This window comes from Melospiza melodia, chromosome 5, assembly GCF_035770615.1.
Source record: "Melospiza melodia melodia isolate bMelMel2 chromosome 5, bMelMel2.pri, whole genome shotgun sequence".
NCBI classification, from domain to species: Eukaryota; Metazoa; Chordata; class Aves; order Passeriformes; family Passerellidae; genus Melospiza; species Melospiza melodia.
The window spans coordinates 706,775-732,721 of NC_086198.1; the positions used below are offsets into that span (position 1 = coordinate 706,775).

General features: G+C 34.3%; 1 protein-coding gene across 4 annotated transcripts in view; it reads left to right on the forward strand.

Annotated features, from left to right (window-relative positions):
- TUSC3 (tumor suppressor candidate 3) overlaps positions 1-25,947 on the forward strand; it is a 108,047-nt gene that overhangs the window by 54,587 nt on the left and 27,513 nt on the right. For all 4 annotated transcript variants that reach the window (XM_063155947.1, XM_063155949.1, XM_063155950.1 and 1 more), the window contains exon 6: positions 2,916-3,005. In XM_063155947.1, the coding sequence (XP_063012017.1) occupies positions 2,916-3,005 (90 nt within the window). The remainder of the gene's footprint in view (positions 1-2,915; positions 3,006-25,947) is intronic.

The window sequence follows — 25,947 nt, forward strand, 5'->3', positions numbered from 1 at the left end:
ACAAGATCCAAGAAAACTGCAGAAAGGCACAATTTCTCTGCATATGAGAGTAAATATGAACAAGTTGGTAATTTGTAGGAATTAATTTGGCAAAGTTTCTAACTGGGAAAAATCAACTTGCAGTAAGGGTTAGTTTGGAAATATTTGGATCCCAAAGTATAGGATCCTATGGAAAGTATGCCATTTGGAATGGCAAACATTGTTTATCAGTGTGAATTACAGATGCACTTACACTTGACATTTTCCTCTCCCCACTATTGTGTCTCCTAGTTACTTTTCTTGCTGGATATTATACTGTCTCACAATGTGGTATTTAAAGCATGAAAGATCTTCAGTAGTTTGGGAGATTTATAATTTATAAAATATTTGACTATATATAAAATGGGGTAGAGTCTTTTTGATCTTTCCATATGGAAGCAGATTTGGCCCTAGAGAATATAAATTGCAAACAGTCAAAATTTAAAAATGAGAAAAATTACTTCTCATGGAAAACATACTTTCAGAGAGGCCCAGTCTGTGTACTCCATGCATCTGTTATCTTTCAATGTTTGACTTTTCAGCTAATTTTTTGCCTTTCTAAATATCTTTCACGTCACTTTTGATACTTTCAATTTCTACACTTTTGTGCTTTCACATAAGCTATTATGTGAGTCATCACTAAAATTGCAGTATAAATTTTTCTGCTAAAACAATCTGCAAGGTATAGAAATAACTATGTTACTCTTCTCCCAGTAATGTCACTGTATACTCTTTTCATTTTGTTGCATGTTATTAATAAAAACACAATCCGTTTGCTAGCAATCACTACGAGTATGTCTTCATCTGCTATGTTAGTTTTTATGCTGTTACATTCTTAATCCTGTTGAAAGCAAAATGAAACACATTTTATATTAAAAATAACAACTTTTTCTTGCAATTAAAATTCTAGCACTACAGCAAAGTAGTAATTAAGCTGTATTTGAAAATGTATCTTTTCTTTCTATTACAGGAGAAGTCTCATTAATAACACCACAATTAAATAATTCTGCCTGCATTTCTTGGTATCTTAGCATTTCTCTTCTGTCATGGCCAATCTTCCACTGTTCTCTCTGGATCTGCAGATCATTCTTTTGCCTTGGGGTGATGTGGTATTTATGATGAGTTGTCAGCGTTCCATGGTCTTTGCTGGGAGGAGTGTGATGCTGCTGCTTTCTTTCTCCTTGGTTTAGGGTCCACTTGGGGCTATTTCATGCTTTGTGCTTCTTCACTGATCTGCAACAAAAGTTTACAGGGTAATTTGAGATGATCAGAATTTACAGGGTAAATCGAGGTGATATTAGATATGTTGGATGCTTTTCCTTTGTTTTCTTTGTTAGCACTAAAACTGTTTTCCGTGTGCTCCTACGTCTGTGTTTCTTTATTCACTATTGTAATATTTATAAGATCTCCAATGTAATCCTGTGCATCATTTCCTGTCATTCCATACTGACAGGTTGTAGCCTGTGTTTACACTTCGTCTGTCTCTGTTGTCACCTCATCACTACAGTAATGCATCAATATATTAGTCCTATCTGTTTCTTCCTAAACAGAATAGAGGGAAAAAAGTAATATGCCAATGTAATGTAAACTGGGTATGGTCACCTGGTCTTTGGAAAAATTGCTGTTTAGCTAAATAGGTAGTACCCCCCCCCCCTCCAACAACTACCTGACAGCAACAGCAAAAAAAACCAAAAAACAACCCAACAAAAAAGCCACCCAAACCCCAAATGACAACAAAAACCAAAGCCAGGAAAACCAAGACAGGTTTGAATACAGTTTGACAAGATTTCATAGTAAGGCCTTGTTGTTATTTCTAGAGGTAGCAATGCTGCATTTACAGAGATACGGAGCTACACTAGCTTATGTTTATTTCAGAAGCATGTTACAAAATGTTTTTTAAAGAAAACACGGAAGGGTTTTAGTAAACCCTGGTTTAGTCAGTCACTATGGTACAAAGTTTTGCATTCATGATCCATCTGCCTTTATGGCATGATCCATCTGCCATATCTTTATGACTTTATGATGCTATTTGGAATATTGATGTACAGTAAAAATGAGCATGTACTGAACTTAAAATGTAGCTTTTGTAAAGATTATCTACACTGATAAAACAAAAGACATATTTAGATGACATGTGTTTCCTATTTCTCTCCCTTGGTAATCCAAAATACTGTACTTTCTTCTTTAAAATAGTCTTAATGACTCTTGGTACGACTGGTGTTTGTCATGGATATTCTACAGTATGATCCTCTACAAGAATTAAGGTCTGTTTTACAGTTGTCACACATCCCTAACCTAACCTCACACTTTTTTCTGTTGGGAATTTTCAACCTTTCCAGCAAATCAACCATTGCTATTTGTCATAGCTAAAATGAATCACAGTCATATAGGACACATAATGAGAATTTCATAAAATAGGACAGATTTGGTTTTTTAATAGCCAGCTTTTTTCTATTACTTTATGTATAATTTCAGACATGTGAAAACAAAAGGGTAAGATAAAAATTTGTATAAGATTTAGAGGCAGAAATATTTTCACGGAAGGTTGTATAAATGTTGAGTACTGGTTTCCAGAACATTTGCAATGAATGCCTTCTACTGCTGCAAGTACTTGTCATGTAGATGTGTAAATATGGTGTATAAATTTTGGGTTATTTCAAGTGAGATTTGGAAAATCTGTCTTGAGGTAAGTAATTTTCAAAATGGTAGAAGTCATTAAGAATTTTATGAAAGTAATGCATCTGAAGATACTATCCTAAAATTCAAATAGAGGTAGATGCTGTGTCTGGGTAGTGAAAAAATTACTTATCTGAAGCAAGAGTAACCAGCAAAACGGTTTTCTGTTCAGTCCTTCACAGTAAATTAATTAGTATATTGTTTTTCTTTTCTTTTTCTAGTGTGTTGTATTTGCTATGACATCTGGTCAGATGTGGAATCACATCCGTGGACCACCATATGCACACAAAAATCCTCAGAATGGACAAGTGGTGAGTTGGTCATTTTAGTTTTATTTTGAGGGCAAAGGATGTGTAAACAGTCGCTACAGTGAGCCTACAGTTGCAAATAATTGCAGGTCCGTAGGTCTGTATGAAAGTCTGTCAGTCTTAAATGTGGCAAGCAGAGTCTCTTTTGGAATTTCAGATCTTTAGAAGGTGCCTCCATCCCTGATTTGAGCAATGAAATGAGTGGTTGTGTTGTTCAACCTTCTCTCTCTGCAGCTCCTAGTGGTAATGAAAGTGTGAGAAATTGTTCCACACCACACAATTCCCGCTGCCCAAAGGTAAATGCTGATGTTGTGTCTTTTTGTAGGGATGTGCTTCCTCACACAGTGGAAAACAAATGTTTTGTTTCCTACATTTAGACTACAGAAATCTTTTTTCACATAAACCTTTGAGGTTTGTAACCTCTTACCTTCCTTTCCCAATCATGTCAGTTAGAAAAGGAGATGCTCATGTGCTTTATACCATTTTCCATCATGTCTATAACTCTTCCACTACCTTTTACAGAATGCTTTTTCCTGTATTTCTGTGCTCTTTCAATTTAATCTCTTTATCAGCTTTACTAAGTAGTTACCATTGACTCTTGACAAAATTACTTTTATATCCTGCTACTGCTGCTTATAAAGGATTACTTTATTTGCTTCTCCCTGCTCACAAGTTAACAAATGTTCATCAAATCTCAGAAGAATAAACTCTCTTTGCCTATTAGGATAGTACAAATGACCTTGGCTAGTTCCTAATCACTCCTTGTTATTTACCACTTTTAAAGCAATTTCTTGAGATGGAATCTACAAAACTTGCAATAACCAGGAAGATTTTTTTTTTAATAATTCACAATCCATTGAGCTATTTTCTGTTTTGTCCATCACTAGTTAAAGGAAACTGTATTTACATCTTAAAGAAAAGACTTATTTTAAGTTCTCTTTGTGTCATATCTTAATTGGAGTAGGAAAAAATGATGGTTTGAAATTAATTACTGATCTGTGTTTTATCAGGAATGAAGCAGAATATTGATGTCATAATAGAACAGGATTTCATCTGTGAACTTTGTTATTCAGACATAGATTTGATGATGCATAAATAATCTCAATAAAATGCTGTTTATGAAAATTTGGAATTTTTCATTACTGCCTTGAAGGAATAAATTTATGACACTTTTCAGTGGAGTGACAGAAAGAAGAAATATTGACTACAAAGAGCACTGTTTGTGACAAATTATTTTTTACCATATCCAATTTTACACACATTGCCTGTCCTAAACCCTTTTTTGAAGTATACTCTGCATGTAATAATTTTAAAATATTCCTGAATTTCTGCTGGCTTGTCTGCATTTTCAGAGTTTGAACTCATATTCCACAGGTTTGAAGTGCTACTGCTTTGGGAATGTTAGAACACACAGCTAAGTAACGAAAATAATGGCAAAAATGGTTTTAAGTTCTAGATACTATTATATTGTACTGGTCGAAATGCATTCTTTTCTGGCTCTGATGCATTTCATGACTTCAGATAAGTTATTTGTGCCTCTGATTCACCTGTCTCTCCTTGTTCATATGTGTCAGTGCGCTGACTGTTTTGTATGTGACAGTAAGTAAAACCAGTTAGATTCTAAGAATTAGAAGAATAAATGCAGGATTACCAAGATCCTGCTTTAATTAAGCTATCACTGACCAGTGTAGTTGTCATTTAAAGCTCTAACTTGAGAAGTGTTAGAAGCTTAATAAGTAGGCTATAAATCCTTACCTATTTTACATTGTGGTTTGGGTTTTTTTTTTCCTTCAAATAACACTTGAACATTTTCCTGTTTCATTTTTCTAACACTTATCTATGTTTCTGTGAATTTGAAGCAATAAATCTGCTTATCTAGCCTTCTGTGAGATTTATTCAACCATGATAATTCACTGTAACACTTAGTGAATTGTCACTAGCTGCTGTCTTTACCTCTGGATGAAATTTAACTCACCACTTTCTTTCCAATGTCTAGCATTTAGTAACAATTCCAAATTCTCATGCCAATTTTTTGCAAGGATTAATTGCATGTAATACTCTGAAACTTTGTTGACAGTATTACCACGGAGATCCCTGGTTTTAAAAGGATGCATGGAATAGCTCATCAGGCTTAATAGTTTTATTATTAGGTTCAAAATTATGGATTCTAAGTTTTTCTTACTTCGTATAAGTTAGTGGTTCAGTTCTATACTAGCCTGATATGCCAGCAGACTTTGAAAATGTTAATACTCTGTCTTTATAAACTGTTCTTTGCCTCAAATATCTCCTATTATATGCTTTGTTCTTGCTGTAATTTTAGATGACACCTAATTTGTTCTCAAATTCCTGGGGGTTTTTCAAAAGATGAAAGGACATCTGTTTCCTTTGCTCAGACAACACTACTTACTCTTGCCAGTATCTTGTGCACATAACTTCACCAGTTCTTAAAGCTTGGCTTTTGCATTGTGTTTATGATTTCCTAAGCCACTTTAACTGCATGGCTGTACTCTTTGAAGCTTTGAAATATTTTTATGTATTTCTGTGTGGTCTGTTCTATGAAGCTGATGGTCTCTCTTATTGCAGTTGTTGTAGGTAGTTCCTTCATTCCCTACTGCTATCAGCTAATTTCAGGGTTTGGGGCCGCATGGAAGAGCATCCATTTTTATGTAGAAAGCTGAATCAGACAGTAACATTGTTTGCTATTTCAGTTCTGGTTTAGGTTTATGAAACTGTGCTAGTCTTCAGTCTTGACATGTACTTGATTTCTGTTTTATTTCTAGAGTTCTCCATCTTTTGCCAAATAATCTGTTTAGGATTGGGCCCTTACTGACTCTGTTATTCTAGAATCTGAACCTGTTTTACTGGGACTGAGAGTGACAATTAAACATTCTGTTGGTGTCTGTGTGTAAAGCCTTGTGAGACTTCTGATTTTTATTCAGAGCTTGACCTGTATAGAGCTGGTGGTGAGAGAAGTAGAAATGGAGAAAGCAATTACATGGGTTTGAGCCTTCTGTAGAGGTAGCTCTGCTGCTATTTAATCGACCTAACAGCAAAGAATACTCACTAGATTTTCATCAACTTTTAAACAAACTGCAGCAATGGCTAAGAGAGCATTTATGTATATCTGTCCATGAGTTAGCTGCCCTTTTTATTATTATTATTATTATTATTATTATTATTATTATTATTATTATTATTATTACAAATTCTACAATTTTTACTGTGCAATATGCTCAGGATTGCATCTTTAAAATGGTTGGAAGTTTGCTCTAAATGAGAACAGGGAAAAGGACAAACTTGATCCAAAATGCTGAATTAACATGGTTTCCAAAGCTCGTCATTTTCTTGCCTTCTTTTTAAAAAAAGTATTAAAAGTTAGGAAAGTTTCTGTGTGAAGAGGAAAATATGGTATTTTATTATCAGATATTAGGTGGTTTTCTTGTGTAAGTTGATGCTTTGTGAAATGGACAATAGTATTATTTGCCACTATATTAACTGGATTTTTTTTTATTGTCTTATATTTAAAATCTTGTTGAAATTCCTTAAGTATAACACAAGTTGTGTCCTTAGGAAGCAGTTTGTATATTAAAAGATCTTTTACATCTTTTACTTTATAATATCACAGTAAATATAAATATTGGTTTAACTGTAGAATTTATTCATCCTGTTTTTTCCCCTACTTACCTTTTTATAACCACTGATCTTTACTCACTTCTTTTGCTGATACAGTTATGTAGTAAGCTCTCTGTTTCTGAAGTTAAATGAAAAATATATTCGACTGCTGGTATATTTTTTTCATTTGTTAGTATAAAACAAAGGTATTTTGAAACATTTATGCTAAGAATATTAGCATTCTTAATTTGCACTATCCTCCAATGCTAAGCAGGACAAAATGTCACTTACCAAGGTTAATTCTTCTATGTTTTCTGATATGAATCTAATTAAAATCTATGGAGTGGTTTCTTGAAACATTTTTAAATAACAACTCAGCCTTTCAACCTCAGTCAGTCACATTAAATTCATGGTCCTTTGGCCTTCAGTGTATCTGGAAGCATGTTTGAAGTAAAGTTTGCCAAGATTGTCTTTGTAATGCCTGGCTTTTAGAAAAGTAGCCACATTGATGGTAGCGAGGCAATACAGACAAAAGTCACTTTATTGTGTGATAAATTATTTTGTTTGTCTTGCTTCCAGATAAAAAAGAGTTCATACAGGTTATTATCAGTACCTAACATAAGGAATCCAGATTGGCCTGGCTTTTACTGCAGCAGTATTTTGATGCATCTGTTTCCACTCATCACAGCCATAGTCTTGTTAAAAATATATCTTAATATTTTATTGGAATAGCCACTTATTTATAATGGCATGCTGGATTGAAATGAGGAGTGCATTGCTTATGAGTTTTTTTAATGAAATAGCTTTCCTGTTGTTATCAAAGCAGTGAGCCTATTCAGAAGCTACAAGAAGTATAGGGTTTCTAAAGCTTTTAAATGACATTTCTGTCATGATTTAGTCAAAAAAGTTATCAATTGGCAGTGCAAGGTTCTTAAGATTCAAGGGTGATTGTGTCTGGCATTCTGTATAACCTGTGTTTCTACCTTGACATTAGAAAAGGGAAACCTTACACAGTATTTGGTACTCTTTTTTTTTATTGTGGGAAGAATTTACTAGAATTTACTAGAAGCCATTTACTTTCATTTGGAAGAACTATTTTCTGCAGAACAGCTCTTATGTCAGAAATCAGGGAGGCCTCAAATACATGAATTTTTGAGGTATCTGAAGATAGAGCAATAATGCAATGCAGTAAAATCTACTTTAAGGCAGAAAACCAGCGTGGCACATGGGAATAACTGGTTCATGTTCCTCTGTTGCTAACAGAACAAGAACCATTTTTGTAAAGCCAGCTTAAATGCCACACAGGAATGTAGTTTTTCTGTCTTCCTGGACTTTACTGGTTGTGGAGATGTATGTGGTAAGAGCCTTATCTATTAAAACAATTGGTAGGTAACTTTGAAGATTGTGTAGTCTGGCTGTTTGCTCAAAGGTTGCTCCTTCTCTTAGACAAAGGGCTTTGTCTAAGAGAATTTTCAATGTCTCCATGGTTACAGATTTCCCAACCCATTCCAGTGTTTAACCATCCACAGAACTTTTTTTAGTTTTACCTCTTAATATATTTTATCTTTTGTTTTTAATTTCCCTCAGAAGCAGTCATGCTGAAATTTATCTTCCTCTTCAGTAAAGCTGATTTAGCTGAGTTCTTAATTAGAATCTAACGTTGTCTTTAATAAAATTTGGAGTTGGATGTGTGGTACAGTTGTTGAGAGCTTCTAACAGCATACTTTTGCTTAAGTGACACTATGATATCACTACAAAATCCACACCGAAAACAAGAAAAATATTATGCCTGGAGTAGTCAGAGATGTTTCTCTGTATAGATTCTGCTCTCTTAATAGAGCCATGCAGATGTTCTTCTTGTACCTATTAAACAATTGTTTTCTTCTAAAATCCTACAGTTTGGAGACTGGGGGAGGCAGAGGAGAAGAAAGAACCATATTTTCCATGTTGTGCAACACCATTTTTTGCTCTTTTTGATCGATTATTTTGTTTGATTATTTTATCTATTCCCTGTAAAAACATATTCAATATAATGGGTGCAAGATTCTTTTCCTGAAGTAAAATTTCAGCAGTTGGGAATTGTCTTGTGAACTTCTGAGAAAGTCTCAAAATATTTTCTATGCTGCAGAGCATTCTAGAGTTGGTGAGCTCTTGCCTTTGCATACAGTTTTGCTAGTTGGCTCTAATGCTGTCATTTCATTGTAGCAGATTCACTTCTCTTATGTGGACTGTGCCAAGAGGAGGAACATGCATTTGAGTGTGTTGTGTAAATGAAGCAGCATACTTCAGCTAGTCCTCCATGGACTAATTCACCCAGAATCTCTGGTTCAGAAAGATACCTTTTATTGTCCTTACTCATTTTTAATCGTGTTTTTTTATTGAATGTAAGGAACTTCTGCTTGGGTTTATATTTTTGGTTTTGTTTTTTTCTTTTTTCCTGCAAGACAAAAATTATTTGCTACATGATATTTTATTAAATATAAAATGCTTTTTGTATGTTTTCATGGAAACAAAAATTATTCTGACACTTTTTTTTAGTCTACCTCTGCTGCCAGCATTAATTCCTTTCTTTGACTCACCTTTCATGTTAACTGACTTTTACTGAAGGAAGATACAGTAGAAGACGACATAAGGACTAAATTAAAATTAAAGGACTAAGGACTAAATTAAAAGGTAAACTAAAAGGTTTTGTACCTGCAGTCTCTTCTGCCTTCAAAGGCAAGTAGGGTGGTTCCATATACCTCATCTATTAGATATCAAATATTTCTGAGTTTCTGAATATTAAGTAGCAGTTTTTATGGGTTTTTTCCATTTTTCTTTTCTTTGAATCATTCATAAGACTTTTAATTTTTTTTTACAGATACTGCCACACAAATTATGTAGATATATGTTATAGTCAGGGATAGACACACAAACCTGCTTTCCTTACATATTTCCTTGTTTTCCTTACATATTCTTTTGAAGCATTAGAAATATTTTCAAGGTTAATGATGCTGCAACTACTGTTATTTGTTCCATTAGGTTTGAGATTTAAAATAGTCCTGCTCTTGGTAGTTTCCTTTTTTTGTTCCCCACTTCTAGCAACAAAACTGAATTAGGATTAAACAGTCTGAACCCTGGTAGCTGAGGAATCAATTTTGACTTCATCTGGTGTGCTCAGATAGGCATAACCTATTCCTATACTAAAATTAAAGTAGAATAAGCTGGTACTTGGCAGCATTATACATATGAACAGAATGTGAAAGTAGGTGCTCTGGTAGAGGCAGGAGTTGACTGTTGGGTTCAACTGTTTTTGTAGTTGGTTGGAGCAGAGGAGGAGTTGGTGGTGTTTGTGACTTCTCTAACAATAGACCTATTCAAAGCAACTGTGAAAATCAACTTGAAGGAGGAACATGTTTGTATTCCTTTTTCTTTTGGCACAATAATACTTCAATAGCAGAAAAAAGTTTTTTCTAGCTTTAGAAGAAACAATGAGAATCTGTTAATAAATTAAGGACCTTGTTTCCCGAGTCTTTTGTATTTCTCAGATTAATAATTTCCTTATCTATTTTCATTGGTTGTTGTTGTGCTTCTGTTTATTCTAATTATTTTAATTGTAAAAGAATTTGAAGGTATACATATATACTTTTGTCTTCTCAGTAGTCACTATAAAATATCCTGGATATCTGAAAATTGTTTTGCAAATTCTATAAAGCCTTTGTTACCAGAAATACCATACAACATGTGTTATTAATATTAAAGCATTTTGCTCTTCCATTATGTCCAAAGGACACAGTCAAGCTAAACTATTTGGTGAAAAGTTTGATTTTTATTAGTTCCAATTAGATCTTGCTCAAGAATTGCTTACATGGCTTTTGCATTATAAATGCTTATATTTAGAAGCAGACATTGCTAAGTCAATCGTCTTGCTATGTAAGCAGCAAGCAGGATTTCTCAAATAAGTCACCAAAATGTTTGCAAGGGAATTATTGTTTTTAATCTGCTTTGTCCTTATTCTTGGAGTATGGGGCGGACATAATTTAACTTCTACCCTGATTTCTGGTCAGCATTCAAACTTCTTTTATGTCCACATTGTTGAGAAGCAAGTTCACAAAAGGAGTAGGCTTTACACAAGCTTTACAACAAGGAATTATTTTTGTTTCACACTAGCCTTTAGGCACACACACATCTGTCTGTCACTTAAAAAGACACGGCAGGATTATAGCCCATCTTAGGAGAGTTTGCTTGTGCATAACAGCTATAATTGATCTGCTCTTTAAAGATTTCAAAGGCATCTTTGTAAGCTAATATTATGTACAGAAGTGGGTTGAGGAGCAGATTTTGTGTGCATCACCTGCTCTTAGTATTCAGTACTCAGAGAATCAAACTTTCATGTTTATTTGAAATAGACTGTAGTTCTTCTGCATATGTTTGTACTGAAAACAGAGGCCCTTTTCACTGCTCCCCATAGAAGTCTATCATTAATATTTAAACCAAAACTGTTAAAGGCTGCGGTTCTTCAACTTAAGGTACAGTGCAAATTAAAAAGAGTTCTCTACTGACAGTCTTGCAAGTCTAGCTTTTGAGCAGAAAACAAAAGCATGAAATAATCTCCTTCGTGTTTACAGGTCCTGGGGTCACTTAGCATAGCAAAATGCTCTACATGAAATAAAAATAGCACTACCATTAAAAGAAGGAAGTTGTCTTCATTTACAGTCTCTCACACTCCTAATATGGGTCAATGGAATGAAAGAAGAATTTGGTTTATGTTTTTTTTTTATAGTCAGTGTTCTAAAAAATATTTCAAAGAAAAAAATGTATTCCATAGTTCATATTAACCATAGTAATCTCTATCAGATATATAAAAGTAGGAATTTTTTCATAGTTTTCCATGTGGCTAAATACCAGTCATCGAAAAACGAAAATTTCAGAGTAGGTCTTATTACTGATGTTTTATTGGTTTATAGAAAGAGAACACTTCAATCAGTGTCATAATGACTTAATAAATACTATCTGTTCTTGTCCAGTACTGTCATTTAAGATATTCTTAATGCTTGAAATGAGGAAATTTCCAAAAGGAGAGCAGGGAGGTAAGTGGCTTATTTGAAGTTTAATTTGCCTGCTGGTGTTAAAACCAGTACAACGTGATAGTACCCACAGCCCTTTTGTATGGCCCTGTAAGAACTGGATGGGCATTGAGCTAGAAGTGTGCTACAGTAAATGGAGATAATGCAGGCATTGGATCAGCTGTACAGTTTAAAAACAGATTTTAAGAATTGATTGGAGATCAAAATTGAATTAAAATTATGCTATTAGTCATTTAAAATCCCAATAAATATTCACTTACATTATTATTAATTAGCTCTGGAAAATAGAGAACTACAAGTCTGTGATGTGAATGAATATGCCACTTCAGCTATTGCTCAGGCTCACCTGTGGTCTGCTGTATTGCTTTTACCTTTATAACCCACTGGGTCAAATTCTGATCTACAAATATTTTGAAAAACTGCAAAAAAAAAAGAAAAATCAAAAAACCCAACAGTACAAAGACTTTGATTTGTATTTCTTCTGGCTTCTTCTCCTGTTTGTTTAATTAGCGAATTTCCTAATTCTGCTAAAATATTGGAAAACTTCATTTAGTGAAGAACAAACAATTGAAATCCCTCCACACAAGCTTCTTTAAAGCTGAGTAAAAAATTTAGAAGGAACAGGTTAAAAACACATTCAAACCAGTCTTACTCAGAGGATTCTTTTCTGTATAAATTTAAGAACATCTGTTCTGAACATGCTGTCTTCCAAAAAAGACAGCATATATAGCACAGGGCAAAATGCATCCTGGAAATAGAAAGCACACCTAGAATAGTAAACACAGAACAACAATTTGAAAAAGAAAAGGATAACTGGGGAAAAACCCCAACAAAATAAACAAAAAACAGAATTCTGGATTTTATTGCTATAGGTTACAAATACACTGATTTATTTAATGAACCTCTGTTCAGTTGGGTCATTAACATAAATACCAAGCTAACAAGTTCAGTCCTTATGCATAATATACATTTGAATTTGCCCTCTTTTGCCCTTTTTCTTTTCAGTCAGTCATCTATAGCATATTATATAGTTGTGATCTCAAAAATAATAATAATTTTAAAAATCCTGATTTGTAGTGCCTGGGTATGCAGTAGCAGGAGGCCCCATATGCATTATCCAGTCATGGGCAAATATATCTTACAAAAGTCTCTCACTAAGATTTTGTCCCAGATTTATTTTGTAGTGCTATTTTACCACCTTTTTTATTCAAATGAAGTTTTTAGTTATTGGGTGGATCATGCATGCAACACTTTGTACCTTGATTTTGACTTATTTGATCACATATATTAATCACATTCAGCCCATACTTATAAAATGGATACTTTTTCCTGTCTGAGTCATTTTCATACAATGAGAACAGAATTTCTGGAAATCCTTCTGACTTTCAGTTCTTCCTGTGTAAAGTAGTGGTGGTTTTTATCTCAGTTCCTTTCTGGCCTCAGCTGAATTCATTAATACCAATTTTTGCACCCAAATCATCAACTTCAAATTTCATAAATTAGTTCCAAGATATAGACATGCTTTATGCATTTTTAAACAGCCTGTCCTGTCCCCTGTTGAGCCAGTTATTCAAACTGCTTACCCAGTTTGTTCTACCCCCGTTTTTTAACACCTTTAAATATAAAGGAATGAAATACCAAAGTCCAGATAAATAGTAGCTTTTTTTTTTTTTTGTCAGGAGCATTAATTACTTTTAAAAAATGGTTATATCTCATGGATCTGAAACCTGTCTCTTTGTATCAAATGTGCTGTATTTCATCTTATTTTTCATGTTCCTTCGCATGTTTAATTGTTAATTTCAAAATTTATTCAGCAACATTTCATATTACTGAAATTCTATTTCCTTCTTTTCAGGATGTGTTTGGTTTCTGTGTATGCTCTTCTGTAGATTTACTCAAACATGGACAGATAGATTTGTCTCAAATCAATGTATAAAATTGTTACTGGGCTTTAAGACTCCTATACTAGTTTTGGAATTCTGCTTTTTGAGTTTTCCTGCAACTTTTTATGTGGTATAGATGCATCTTGTCAGCTATGGATACTTGTATTCCTTTTATTCATCAGAATTAGGAAACTGGATTGTTTACCACTATTTACTGCATATTAACATTTTTGCTTTTTCTCTGCTTTAGTGACTGAAATGTGAGCTACCTGTTTGCTATGGGGCCACCTTAATTTGCCTCCTGGCAACTTCTATTTTGTCCATAAGTTTCTTGACCTTTTAAGAGGGAAATGTATTTGCTAGTTATTTCCTTTCCATTCTTTCTCAGCTCTGGTTGTTCATTGTATTCCATTGGGGATTGTTCATCAGTTAGCTCTGGAATTTTTCTCCGAAAGGTCAATAATTTATTAATTGCTTATTTAAGATGTGTTGGATATAAATTCAAGATAACTTAAGGAACTTTAATGGTTAGTCTCTGACTCACTCAGTTCACCAATTTTTTCTAGTGTGCGTGATTTCCCTTGTTAATTTTTCATTTCATTTGAGCTCTTTTCAAGTGCAAAAATCCTAAGTTGAAAGTTTAAAATGTGTTACTGAATTAGCTCAAGTCATTTTACCTGAAGCTATTTTGTGCTTCCTGTGTCCTTACAGTGCCCCTTTTTACATCAAAAGCACACTTAAAATATTATTGATTCTTGTGGAATCAGTAGGTAAACGAGAATGGAATCTGCCAGGTGTCATATACTGATCATTGAAATCTTCTCTTAGTAGTATTTTTTTCCACTCTACCTAGAAAATTAGTCTTTACTCCATAAGGAGTTCTTTTTCTGAATGTTTTTCAGTTCTTCTACTCTGCAATATCCCTCTCCAAGAGTGGGGTCTCAGTTCTCTCTGGACTTCACTGTCCTCCTGCAAAGTGTGAACCGTTTACTCGCAGCATTCCTAGTCCCACGGGTCGCTCTTTGGGTGTCCGTGCCACCTTTATGTCCACCTTCTGTACTTTGGTTCACAGAAACAGGGCACGTGGCCTGTGATCCTTCTGCATGAAATAGTGCTACACGGTGACCTTCAGGAATTTGCCTGTGCACTCCCAGATGGTCCTGGTTTGTTCAGTCTGTTGGACCAAAGAGGAACTAGTGTGAAATACAACTATTTGAGACATGTGTAGTGTGTATATTGGGCTTGAATAATTAAAATACACTACTTGCTAATCTAAACATAGTCTTTGGGTCCACAGCAGCTCAACATAAGCATCTTTGTGTCAGTCATTGTGGTGTTCTTCCAGTCACATTTTGAAATTCATTCTGAGACAAAGAGTGATTTTGTGCAAGAAGCTCTAGTTCCACGAAGGTCATTTCAGCCCCAGATATATATCCAATATACCTGTTCCTAAGAGAAGGCGTGTCTTATGTTTTAGCAGACGTATTCTGGTAAAACATCATTAAAAGAATATGATGTTGTATATAATAAATATATGTCAATTTCTTGCATATATATATATATATATATATATATATGAAAAAAAGCTAAGATACAGCTTTGAGTCCTGTCTACTTTTATGTTAGTAGAACTATATTGCTCTTTTCTCTCATTTCTTGAAAAGACCAAATGTCTGTAGGCGCCTCAGAATCTTTACTTAAACGCTTTGCTTTCCTAAGTTAAGGGCTTTGTTAGACTGTACATTGGATATGAAAATATATTGTCTACTTAGGTTGAAGATTCTTTCTCTTCAATCTTGTAATTTTTTATTGAGAGTGAAGATGCCTCTTTAAATAAATTTTTAGAAAATGAGTATACCAAAGGGTAAATTTCATTATTCCAAATTTGTAGAGTAATTTTGGTGCTGAGAAGAGATGTGGTGGGGAGTCGGGAGGATGTCTGTATGTAATTAATAGCTAAGTCAAATTCTCAGTAAATTTAATGAATATTTCAGTTTAACATCTTGACTTACTTTGCTTAGCTTTTGTAGTGACAAGTTTGATATGATTTTGTTTAATTATCAAATTTAATTTCTCAACTGAGAAACTATAAAACAATTTAAAAGCTATTTATGTGTGATAATAATTTAAAAATGTGTCGCATCCTTTGTATGTAAAAAACTTTTCAGTGTAATCAGTAGATTATCTGTAGTTTTTGGAAGTATTACAGTGGTTGAATCCTGGCCTCTTTGTCATTTATTCATTTTAGTGTACTATGAGGGTAATTTGCTTTTTTTAACATGCTATCAATAATTTTTTTCTGTATTTAACAGGTCACACCATAGAAATATTTTTTATCCTGTTTCCCCTGACTTTCCAACACAATTTTCAGACCTTTAATATTTTTATAATTCTCTAGAACTCTTTGGAAATTTGAGTGAAAATACATGTTCAAGTTGCTACCTAGATCCTAGACATGATCAGTTTTAAAAGCCTAATCTTTTAATATAACTAGAAAACTTTTTGTATGTATAGGTATATTTCCTAATCGTAGTGCTGCTTCTTTTAATTTTAAAGGTCAGTTCTATTATTCCTGAAGGTTTTTTTTAAATATTTCAAGTTAAGAAAACCCTGACTAGAATACTTTCTGTCACACAGTAGTTGCATTTTAATATCTACCCAAATAGAGTGCATTTCCAAAGAAAGAGTTTCCCAGAAAAGCCTTGCTAGATGGTATTAAAAACACCAGTTTCAAGGGAGACAAAAGAATGACCTTCAAACTTTTTCTGACTTTGTCTCTTATCAGTCATGCAAGTGTCAGAGTCATAATGTGAATACTTTGAATTGTCAGTAGAGGGAAGCTTCCTCTTTGAGGTTATATTGGCTGGAATAGAAGAGATAACACTATTATCAGTGCTTTTGTAGTGTAGCCAATTTCTCATTGCATGTACTGAAATTCACTTTTTAATACAGTTTTGATATTAATGTAATGATAAATATGTCAGACTGTTAAAATAAATTCTGAATGTTTCTGTCAGTCCTGATACAGTATGAAATAACACTCTGGTGTCTTTCAGAGATTTTTATGAGCATTTTGGGGAAAAAAAAAGAAAAGTCATTTTCAAACACATTTCTAACCTCCTCTTTAGTAAATTGACATTAAATATGTTATTTTTTTTTCTGGGGTGTGTTGAATTACCAGAGAGTTGGAACTTAGCTCTGGAATGTGAAATACAGAATATAAACTAGCACACTGTGTAGTATAGAAATACTGTTACATGCTATTTGGTCACCATCGAAGGAATTTTAGGGTTTTTTTTAATTATGCATTCCAGCCCTGTCTTTGAGAATTTGTTTGAACAGCTCTTCTTGAGCAGCTTGTTAGTTTTATTTATTAAATATTGTAATTTATTTCTATAGGCTACCTAATGCACAAAATAACAGGGCATTCAAAAGTATTGTGCAAATTTTGCATGGTAATAAAATTATGCTAAACTTTCACATGGCCCATTTCAATATTGTTAGTATTTACACTGAAATTAATCAAGGGCTTAACACTACTGCTGGACTGTAGAGAGCTTTGAAGACTTGAGAGCTTTGACATCATTACATTTCCATTGATTTACTGATCATTGTTTGCAATAGTTCTCTTATTACTTGAGATAATTTCTACAAGAATAATGTGTTATCTCAACTAAAAGATATAGGTAGTCTTATGAATAATTACTGCATTTAGATATTCTGAAGTAATATTTGTATTTTACTTAAATGAAACTCTGATCTTCTAATATATAGGTTAGCAAATAAAGATTCAAAAAATTTAAGGTTCCACCAGTAATCACAAGTATTTCCAGTGTACGAAAATAACTCTTACATTCAATAAGTCATTGTTAGACAACAAAAAAATAATCAAATCTGTTTAGTGCTTGCAGAATTCTGTGTAGGCAGAATTGTGGCTCTGCTGAAAACTAGACCTTGTTAGTATAACACAAAATTGACCATATTTTGTAATGGTTGGAACTTTTATTACTGAAGATCGTTCCTTTGGTGTGCTAACAGTATCCCAAATCTTATAAAGTTGCCTGGTTTCCCTGTTAGCATCACTCAAGAGGCTGATAACAAACATGTTGGTTTTGACAGGAAGATTCCAAATTAATTCATATAATGGCCTTTAGATCAGTTTTGGATGTTGTGCTAAGAACTCTGTAAGTTGTGAACTTCTGTCAGAGTATTACAGATTTTACCAAGGTACATGGTTGATTATACATATTTTATAGTGTATGAAAGGTTGGAATACAGTGTTCATCTTACAGAATGATGCTAAATTTGGGGTTATTTTTGCTTTGCTGTTTGTATTACCTTATCTCTTCCCCTGCCAATCTAGCTGCCTTCAGGAAAGCAAAAATGGTTGAAGCAGTGGTCAAGTGCATTCTTTCTCAGTTTTCCTGTTTCTGATGGAGTAATTGAGTGCACTAAAAAAGATAAAAATATTTAATGTTGAAATCCTGTACCTAAACTGAAATTATTTTCAAATATATAAATATATAAATACATTATATATATATATATATATATTTTCAAATATATAAATATATAAATTCATATTTCTCTTCATACCTTAACAGGTTGAACATTAGGAGGATGTCATTAAACTTTTCTTACATGTTTTTCTTGTTCAATCACTCAATGTAAGTCTTATTTCGGTTCACTAAATAATTAATCTCCGGGTCAGTTTAGAAGGAACTTGGGAGAGAGGCATTTCTAACCACCAAAAATGTGTCTGGCAGTTTACTTGCTGAATCTCTTGCCCAAGGTTATTTGCAGAGCCTATTCTTCTATATTGAAAGCTTGATTTTTCTTGTGACAGCCAGTTCAGCCTTCTGCAGCTAAATGTTATGTAGAAATAAATGTTATATTGAAATTCTTTAATATAGAGTAAATGGTTTTACTTTATCGTTTGTTCTGTGCAATTAAGTGGCTTACTCAATATTATATATCTTTCTAAATATTAATGTTCTGAAATTCTATCAGCAATAAACCATCAGAATGAAATATTGGCTCGTTGCAATCAATAGCAAAGTGCTTATTGACTTCTTTTGAATCTTTATTTCATCCAAGTTATTTCAGGTACAAAGAAACTTCTTAGCTCTTCTGCAAATATGTGGGACTGGGAATCTGCTTACGTCAAAGTCACCTTGAGCTGTTTTAACTACAGCTTCATACCTTGTATAAAGTAAAGTGGTGTGTGTTGAAGCCTTTTGTTTATTTTTGACATCAGTTTTTTGCCTTTTTCTAGTTAATTAATATACTGTTCTTATAACTGAACCATCTTAAATGTTTTTTTTTCAACTTTGCCCAAATTAATAGTACTTACTTGCAAGCCACGATCTACTAAAGCCAAGAAATTTATTCTCTTACTGCAGAGTAGAATAGTTTATCATGAGGTATTGTTTTTGCTCTCAAAATTCTACTTTGCATTTCAGTCTTTGTTAATGAAATTAATTATATAATCTTGCCTTTGGCCTAAAAACTTATTTGTCCAGAGTCACCTGTTTATTTATTTCAAAACAATTATTTTGTTGAAAAGCACAGCTTTTTTATTTTATTATTTGAGGCACAATAATTGAACATTAAATAACTGATTCTGATATTTGAAGAATGTGACTAAGCTTATTTTCTCCTTTCTGAGCTGGAAGGAAACTACAATTTCACAATTATGTACTTGTAGTACTCTTAACTTCCTTGCACACTCTAGTCCAAGTATCAAAGTCACACATGAACAAGCCCTTAAAATATCGTGAGATTTTTTTTATTTCACATCAAATAATTCCTAGTTTTCCTTGTCCCAGATACATGGACATTCACTGTTCAATTTTTTTTTCTCCTCTTCTAGGCATTAATATATTAATGTTGCTTTTTTAGTAAAGCTAGCACTTAAAAAACTTCAATATAAGCTTGAATGTAATGATAAATTGGAATGTGTATAAAACTTGTGTTGCTTTTTGCAATCCTGAAACTTTTCAGTGCTTGACTCTTTGGGTGTTTTTCTTGGCGACAGCAGATGGAAGAAACTTGAAATACAGCTTGTCTTGCTGACAGCAGTATTTGATTTGTATTCATTTTAGGCTGGAGTACTTGCTAACGATAATACAGCAAATAGGTCTGAGGTTTTGTGTCATAACATAAAATTTTTAGTTACTGGTGTTTATGTTATATTCAGTGATTGCCTGACATCATAAACAAAACTTTTTAAAAGATATCATCACAAATGTGATAGTTGCTGAAGTACAAGATTCATAATGGCATGCACTTCCTTTGAAAAAAATGTTCTCACTCTTTATTCTAATAATTAGGAATCATCTCCTAGTGCATTAAGCAATGCCTTTAAATAAGTGACTCTTATACCTGCCTTCATAAAGCATAGATTCAAAGAGTTTGTTACTGTGAAATAAATTCCTGTTTGTCAGGTGTGCCTGCTCTCAAACTTTATATGCTAAACATGGAGTGATTCTTGTATTCTCAATTTGTTCTACTAAAGTCTTCATTTTACTCAGTTGCTATGTCATGTCAGCAGTACTTCTTCCAATTTGCTAACTAGACCTAATATACCATCTAAAAATTGCTCTGGGCAACACTGAACACTTTTTTTATAATAACTCAGCTGCACAATTCTGATTAGCATAGGCTTATTCTGGGATACTAATAGAAATTTTAAAATCAGCTGCAGCAAATTTATTAGGAATTTGGTTTTGAACCTTTTTTTAGGTATTCAGTTCTATTTTGATTTTTTTTTACAATCATGCTAAGTCTGTATTTTTCCTTAGTTCTTTTCTCCAAGTGACTGCTTCTTTGTGATCTTAAGTGTTAATTAGCAAAAACAAAGAGCAAATGAGAGAGGTTGTACTGGGATGAAGATAACAAGCTGTTAACATCCAATTATTGAGAGATGCCTCTACAAGAATTAGGGTGCAAAAGATATCATATGCCAAAGTCAGTAGTAGGGATTTTATTTACCAGTAAAATGGGAGGTAGAGAGATTAGAAAGAAATTGAAAAGAGAGCAGAGCAAGAGAGAGGCCAGGAATTGGAGTTAACTCCTTTAAGGCAGTCCAAAAGGGGAAGATTGACAAGGAGTCCTACCTAGTTAGGAATTCTGTAACTCGATGCATTACTGGTAATAATGTACCTTCAACAAGGCTGCTTGTGCTTATGAAGTTTTTATACAAAATACAAAATGTTCCCGTATAAAATGTTTTCATGGAAGCACATCTTTACATTTACTCTGTTCTTCAGGAAACAGAGTACAACTCCGTGTAATTTAATCCTGACACGAAACAGAAATTGTGGCTTTACTATTGGTGAGGTCATAAAGGAAATTATTATCCTTTTTAAGTTTAGTTGTATTATCCCAGCTTGATATTTCTTTCTTTTGAATTTCCTCCTTCTGGTCTAGGAAGGCGTACTCAACCATTTTATATGTAACATTTTCTTTTGTTTTGTCAAGATTATTTAGTTCACTTGTTAGTGTCTCTGGAAAATTTAGTCAAACCATGATAAATGTAAAATTTTCTGAGAAAGACCTGGGAAGCCTAATACATTTTCCTTGATTCCAAATATAAATTCTTGTACCAATTCCAAGGCTAAATTTGGTTGAGACAAAATTATACATCCATAAGATAAATGTAAAAGCTTTTCCTCACACCATTTTTTTCAGTAAAAAGACAACGTTAGCAAAAATCAAACTAATAATAGATAAAATGTGCAGTCCTGCTGATATTTTTTGTGCAGATAAAATGTGCAGTCCTGCTAATTTTTTTTTCCAAACATGGTGCTTGTGATGAAAACACAGATCACAATCACATTAATAAACTGAAAATTCAGGCAGTTATAGTGGCAACTGAAAGTTTCATCCATTCATCACAGCTCAATTTAATCTCTTAGCAGGTTCCTATGTAAAGAAAAATGACAATTGGTCTGCTATATACATTTTATTAAAAAAAGGAACAGTCCATCGATTATGATAAGGTTCCTGTTACCACAAAAGTAATCAAAAAGTTAAAAGGGCCTAAATGAAAGTGGCTTTTGCATCATCTTGGCTGTTTTCTGTATGCTTTCTCATGTAAATTGTGAGAATTGGCAGTTCCCCCACTTCAAACTGGTTCAGTGAGGGTGTTCTGGCTTTATTCCTGGAATGGGACAAAACCACAAGTCTCAGAGGGGTTTGTCCCGATAGATTATCCTTCAGTGTTTCAAGTTGTTTAACCGCCTGAACTTGGTATCTCTCAAGGTGGAGTTATAATTTTTATTTCATTAAATGCTTGCTGCCCTGCTGGTGATGCATCTCCCATCTTTTCTTGTCATGTTCCGCATCATTGGCACTAGAATTAGGAGAATGTGAAGTCACCCCAGGTACCTGTATTGTGCCTGTTAGGGTTCCTCTCTTTGGAATTGAAGCTGTTAGTGGTGCCAAAGCAGCTATAACTTCATACATTCATTTTGTGCTGCAGCAGAAATACAGCAGTGTGATACTCCAGCAGTTCTTGAATGAGGGAGTGCAGGTGCCACACGGAGCAGGGGCACTTCAGTCACTGCATTGCTTTTAGGGTTAAGATGAGAAGACTTGTGCTCTTGCCCAGGAGCCACAAACTAACCTCAGCAGTTTGGCAGATAACACTTGCTCCATTTACTTCTGTGATTTTAACACTTTGCCATCCATATCGTATACCCAGCTTCTCAGCACCCCACTGCATTCATGCTGTGCTCCCATATCCATTAGAAATGTTATTAATTGCTGACAAGACCCAGCTGGAATCCGAATGTATGGCTTGCATTGATAGGATTCCACTTGCTGGATTTCAGTCCCACCTGATTTATAGCCACACTTCGATGTCTCTGTAGCTGTATACAGCACTATTTTAGTAACATTTTGCGGACCCTGACAATCATCTGTGGTTTCAATTGTAGTTAAGGGTTATAATGTTACTTCCTTATCACCAGATGTCAATGTAAATGTTTTGGTCTTTATCAGAACAAGACTCGTTCACAGTCTCCCAACTTCTCTGCTGTTGTTAATTGGATTGTAGCTTTGAAGTAATTTGGCATTGACACCTGCTCTTGCTTTTGCTACAAAGTAAACTTCTTTTTGTTTCTGTTTTTCACAGCCCTTTGATTTCAGCGTACTTTGCAACTGGTGTCATAGTAGTCTGTCCATCTTCATTTCTGCTTGCAGCACTTCAGTATTTAAGTGAAAATACCTTCTATGCCTCACAGCTTGAAATCCAATTCAAATAACACTTCAAAATTTCAAAAGAGAAAATATTGCAGTTCCTGACTAGGAAATTAAAAACATCTTTTGAGTCATAAATACTATGAAAAGGTATATGGAGTTATGCTGAAGGCTTTATCCAAAACAGCTGTAATTTCTTTGTCAAAAGAAAATATTACTACAGACCTAGGGGAACAGAAACTTAAAGATACAATTTTTTTTTCACTAGTCTTAGATTCTAAACCATAATTTAGATAACACAAACGACATGAGCTTAGCTGAATGGCTTTTTCAGCTCTTCCATCTGTATAGTTTGTAAGGAAACCTTCTGTTCTACTGTACTGTAGCTCTCTTTCCTGTTTTGCCATGACCTTTCTTTGTCAGAACACCAATTTTGTGAAGATTATCACACTTCCATGCTTGGAAATAGATAGATATATGGCAGAATCTAGGTGCATACTTTGTCTTTAATTTTTTTTTTCTTTTGAGACTAATGAGATTTATCCCAGATTGTGCTCAGCATCAGAGGGCAAAAAGAGATATTTGTGAAGTCAGAAAATAGTTGTTATTACAAATACATTTGTATTTTTAGAGAAAGGACCAAGGAGGTCATTCTTTCCCTGTACTTGGCACTGGTGAGGCCACACCTTGAGTGCCATGTCCAGTTCTGGCCCCTCAGCTTGGGAAGGATGTTGAGAACGTCCAGAGCAGGCAACGAGGCTGGTGAGGGCCTGGGAACACAAACCCTGTGAGGAGCCACGGAGGGAGCTGGGGTTGTGCCTCCTGAAGGAAAGGAGCTCACAGGTGACTGTATGACTCTCCTGAAAAGTAGAGATAAGTCTCCTTATCGCTTCCTGAAGGGTGCTTCTAGTCAGGTGGGGGTTCACTCTTTCTCCAGGCAGCACTGACAGAACCAGAGTACACAGACTTCAGCTGCGCCAAGAGAAATATAACTTGGATATTAGGAAAAAGTTTTTTACAGAAAGAGTGATAAAGTACTGGAATTGTCTGCCTGGGGAGGTGGTGGAGTCACCATTCCTGGGTGTGTTTAAAAAAGACTGGATGTGGCACTTGGTGCCATGGTTTAGTTGAGGTGTTGGGGACTTGATGATCTTGAGGGTGTCTTCCAACTTTGTGATTCTGTGAAATGCTGTTCATGAAAAACATCTCAATTTCTTTTGTTTCCTAATTAGAAGTAATGTGGTTTGGCTTCCATGTGTTATGCAAGCAGTCCATACTCCAGAACAACTGTTTACAGTTGAACTTCTGTCACAGCTTTTCTTTCAGTAGAATCACTGTTTTGGTTGTCCAGCTGTAATGAAATGTGCAGTAGCATCACTTTTCTCTCAGAATTTTTTTACTATTTTTAAAGTTGATCAAAAAATAGTCAAGTTGTTAAGTAAGGCATCACAATTGCAAAAATTTTTTTTTCCTTAGGCAAGTAGGCTAAGCTATGTCACTCAATCTTCCCCAGCCTACCAACATGCTGTTTCAGACATCGTGGAAATCTTCATCTCTGTTGAAGTCTCTGACCTATATAGTCTGTGTCATATTTCACATTTAGAGGGAAGATATTTGTTCCATCCATTTTGTAACATGGGAATTAAGGCTTTAAGGGTAGCAATGTTTTATTCCTAATGAGAGGTTTAAGTTCTGAGGTTTTTTTTAAATCCACAAAGTATGATTCTTTGAAGGCTTTCTGCATCCTTTGTTCTTTTATTATTTTGTGATGAATAAATATGGAAGAAGTCCCTCAGAAATAATTCTTGTTCAGCAGGTTATGTCAAAGCCTCTATATCTGAGCAGTGTTTGCAGTTTCTAGATTTGTGAGATAATCTCTACTAGCGGACGCCTTTGATAGTGCTCCTAGCAACCCTAAATAATGCAGTATAGGTATAAAAGCTGTCTAGGAACAACCAAAGCAGCAGCATAAACCAGGGTTTGTATACTAACTTAAATTATACCAGCTACCCTTTCCAGCCTGCTAGTCTTGAAAAGTAAGGCAGCATTTCTCCACTTTTCTCTAGGGCTGGAAAGGCAGATCATATTCTGTGCTTGGTGCCAGATGGATTTCATGGCAGGCAGCCAGCACAGGCTGTTTCAGCAGCCAGTCCTATGAAAACTGGTTGCTGTCTCTTGCCTCAGTTTTTGGTTTGAGCAGTGGTGAACACAGGAATGAGCTCAGGTCTGGAAAGTGTAACTCATATTCATTGCATTCAAAAATGAGGGAATCAAAGAGTCTGTATGAGATTGTTGTGTTTATCTGTATTACAAAGATGCTTAAAAAAACACCAACACTAAATATTTCTTTAAAAGGGTTGATTTCATCCACAGCTATTAAACCCACCCTTCAAAAGTGGCTGATATGATTTATGGTCTTGTTTAGTGAGTCTGAATACTTGCACTAACTGTTGCACCAAGGACGCAGAAAAAATAATGAACACATGGAGTTTTATTTGAGGTCCAGTTGATTTTCTAGATATCCTACTGGAGTAAGGTGCTTGACTAAATGGACTAAAATTACGAAAAGTACCTAAGTACAACATCTAATAATTCTGTCTATTCCTCACTATTTTGTATATGCTGGAGTATGCATTTCAGCTGTTTTGTTAATCCTGGTCTTGCTTGTCTCTAACTGAGCCAGATGGCATTTCATGTAGAGACATTGCTTAGAGAGATTACTTGCTAGGATTATAATACATTAAATTTTCACCAGCCTGGTGAACTGTTGGCTTATATTTGAGTTAGAAATGTTTATAAAACTAGTAATTGTTCAAAAGAAATTGTTTAGTTCAGGTGGGTTATTTTCAAATTGAAATTTATTGTTTCTGTTTATTGTTAAATAAAATGAAGATTCCTAGAAAAGATACTGTCTTAAATAGCTGACTGCACATTTCTTACTGTCATATGTGGTCTTCATTTTGCTAGAAATGCAAATTCATTTATTTGGGATTTCTGTTTGCAGTAAGTGAGTTTAGATTTATTTTGTGTTTAATACTACATTCATTTTTGAAGCCATTAAGCATCATTTACAGATGTCCCTTTTATATCTGGTTATCTACAGTAATACCAATTGCCCTACTAAATACTTGGACATTTTCCTAACTATTGAATAATGATATGTGATTAGATTAGTCAGAGG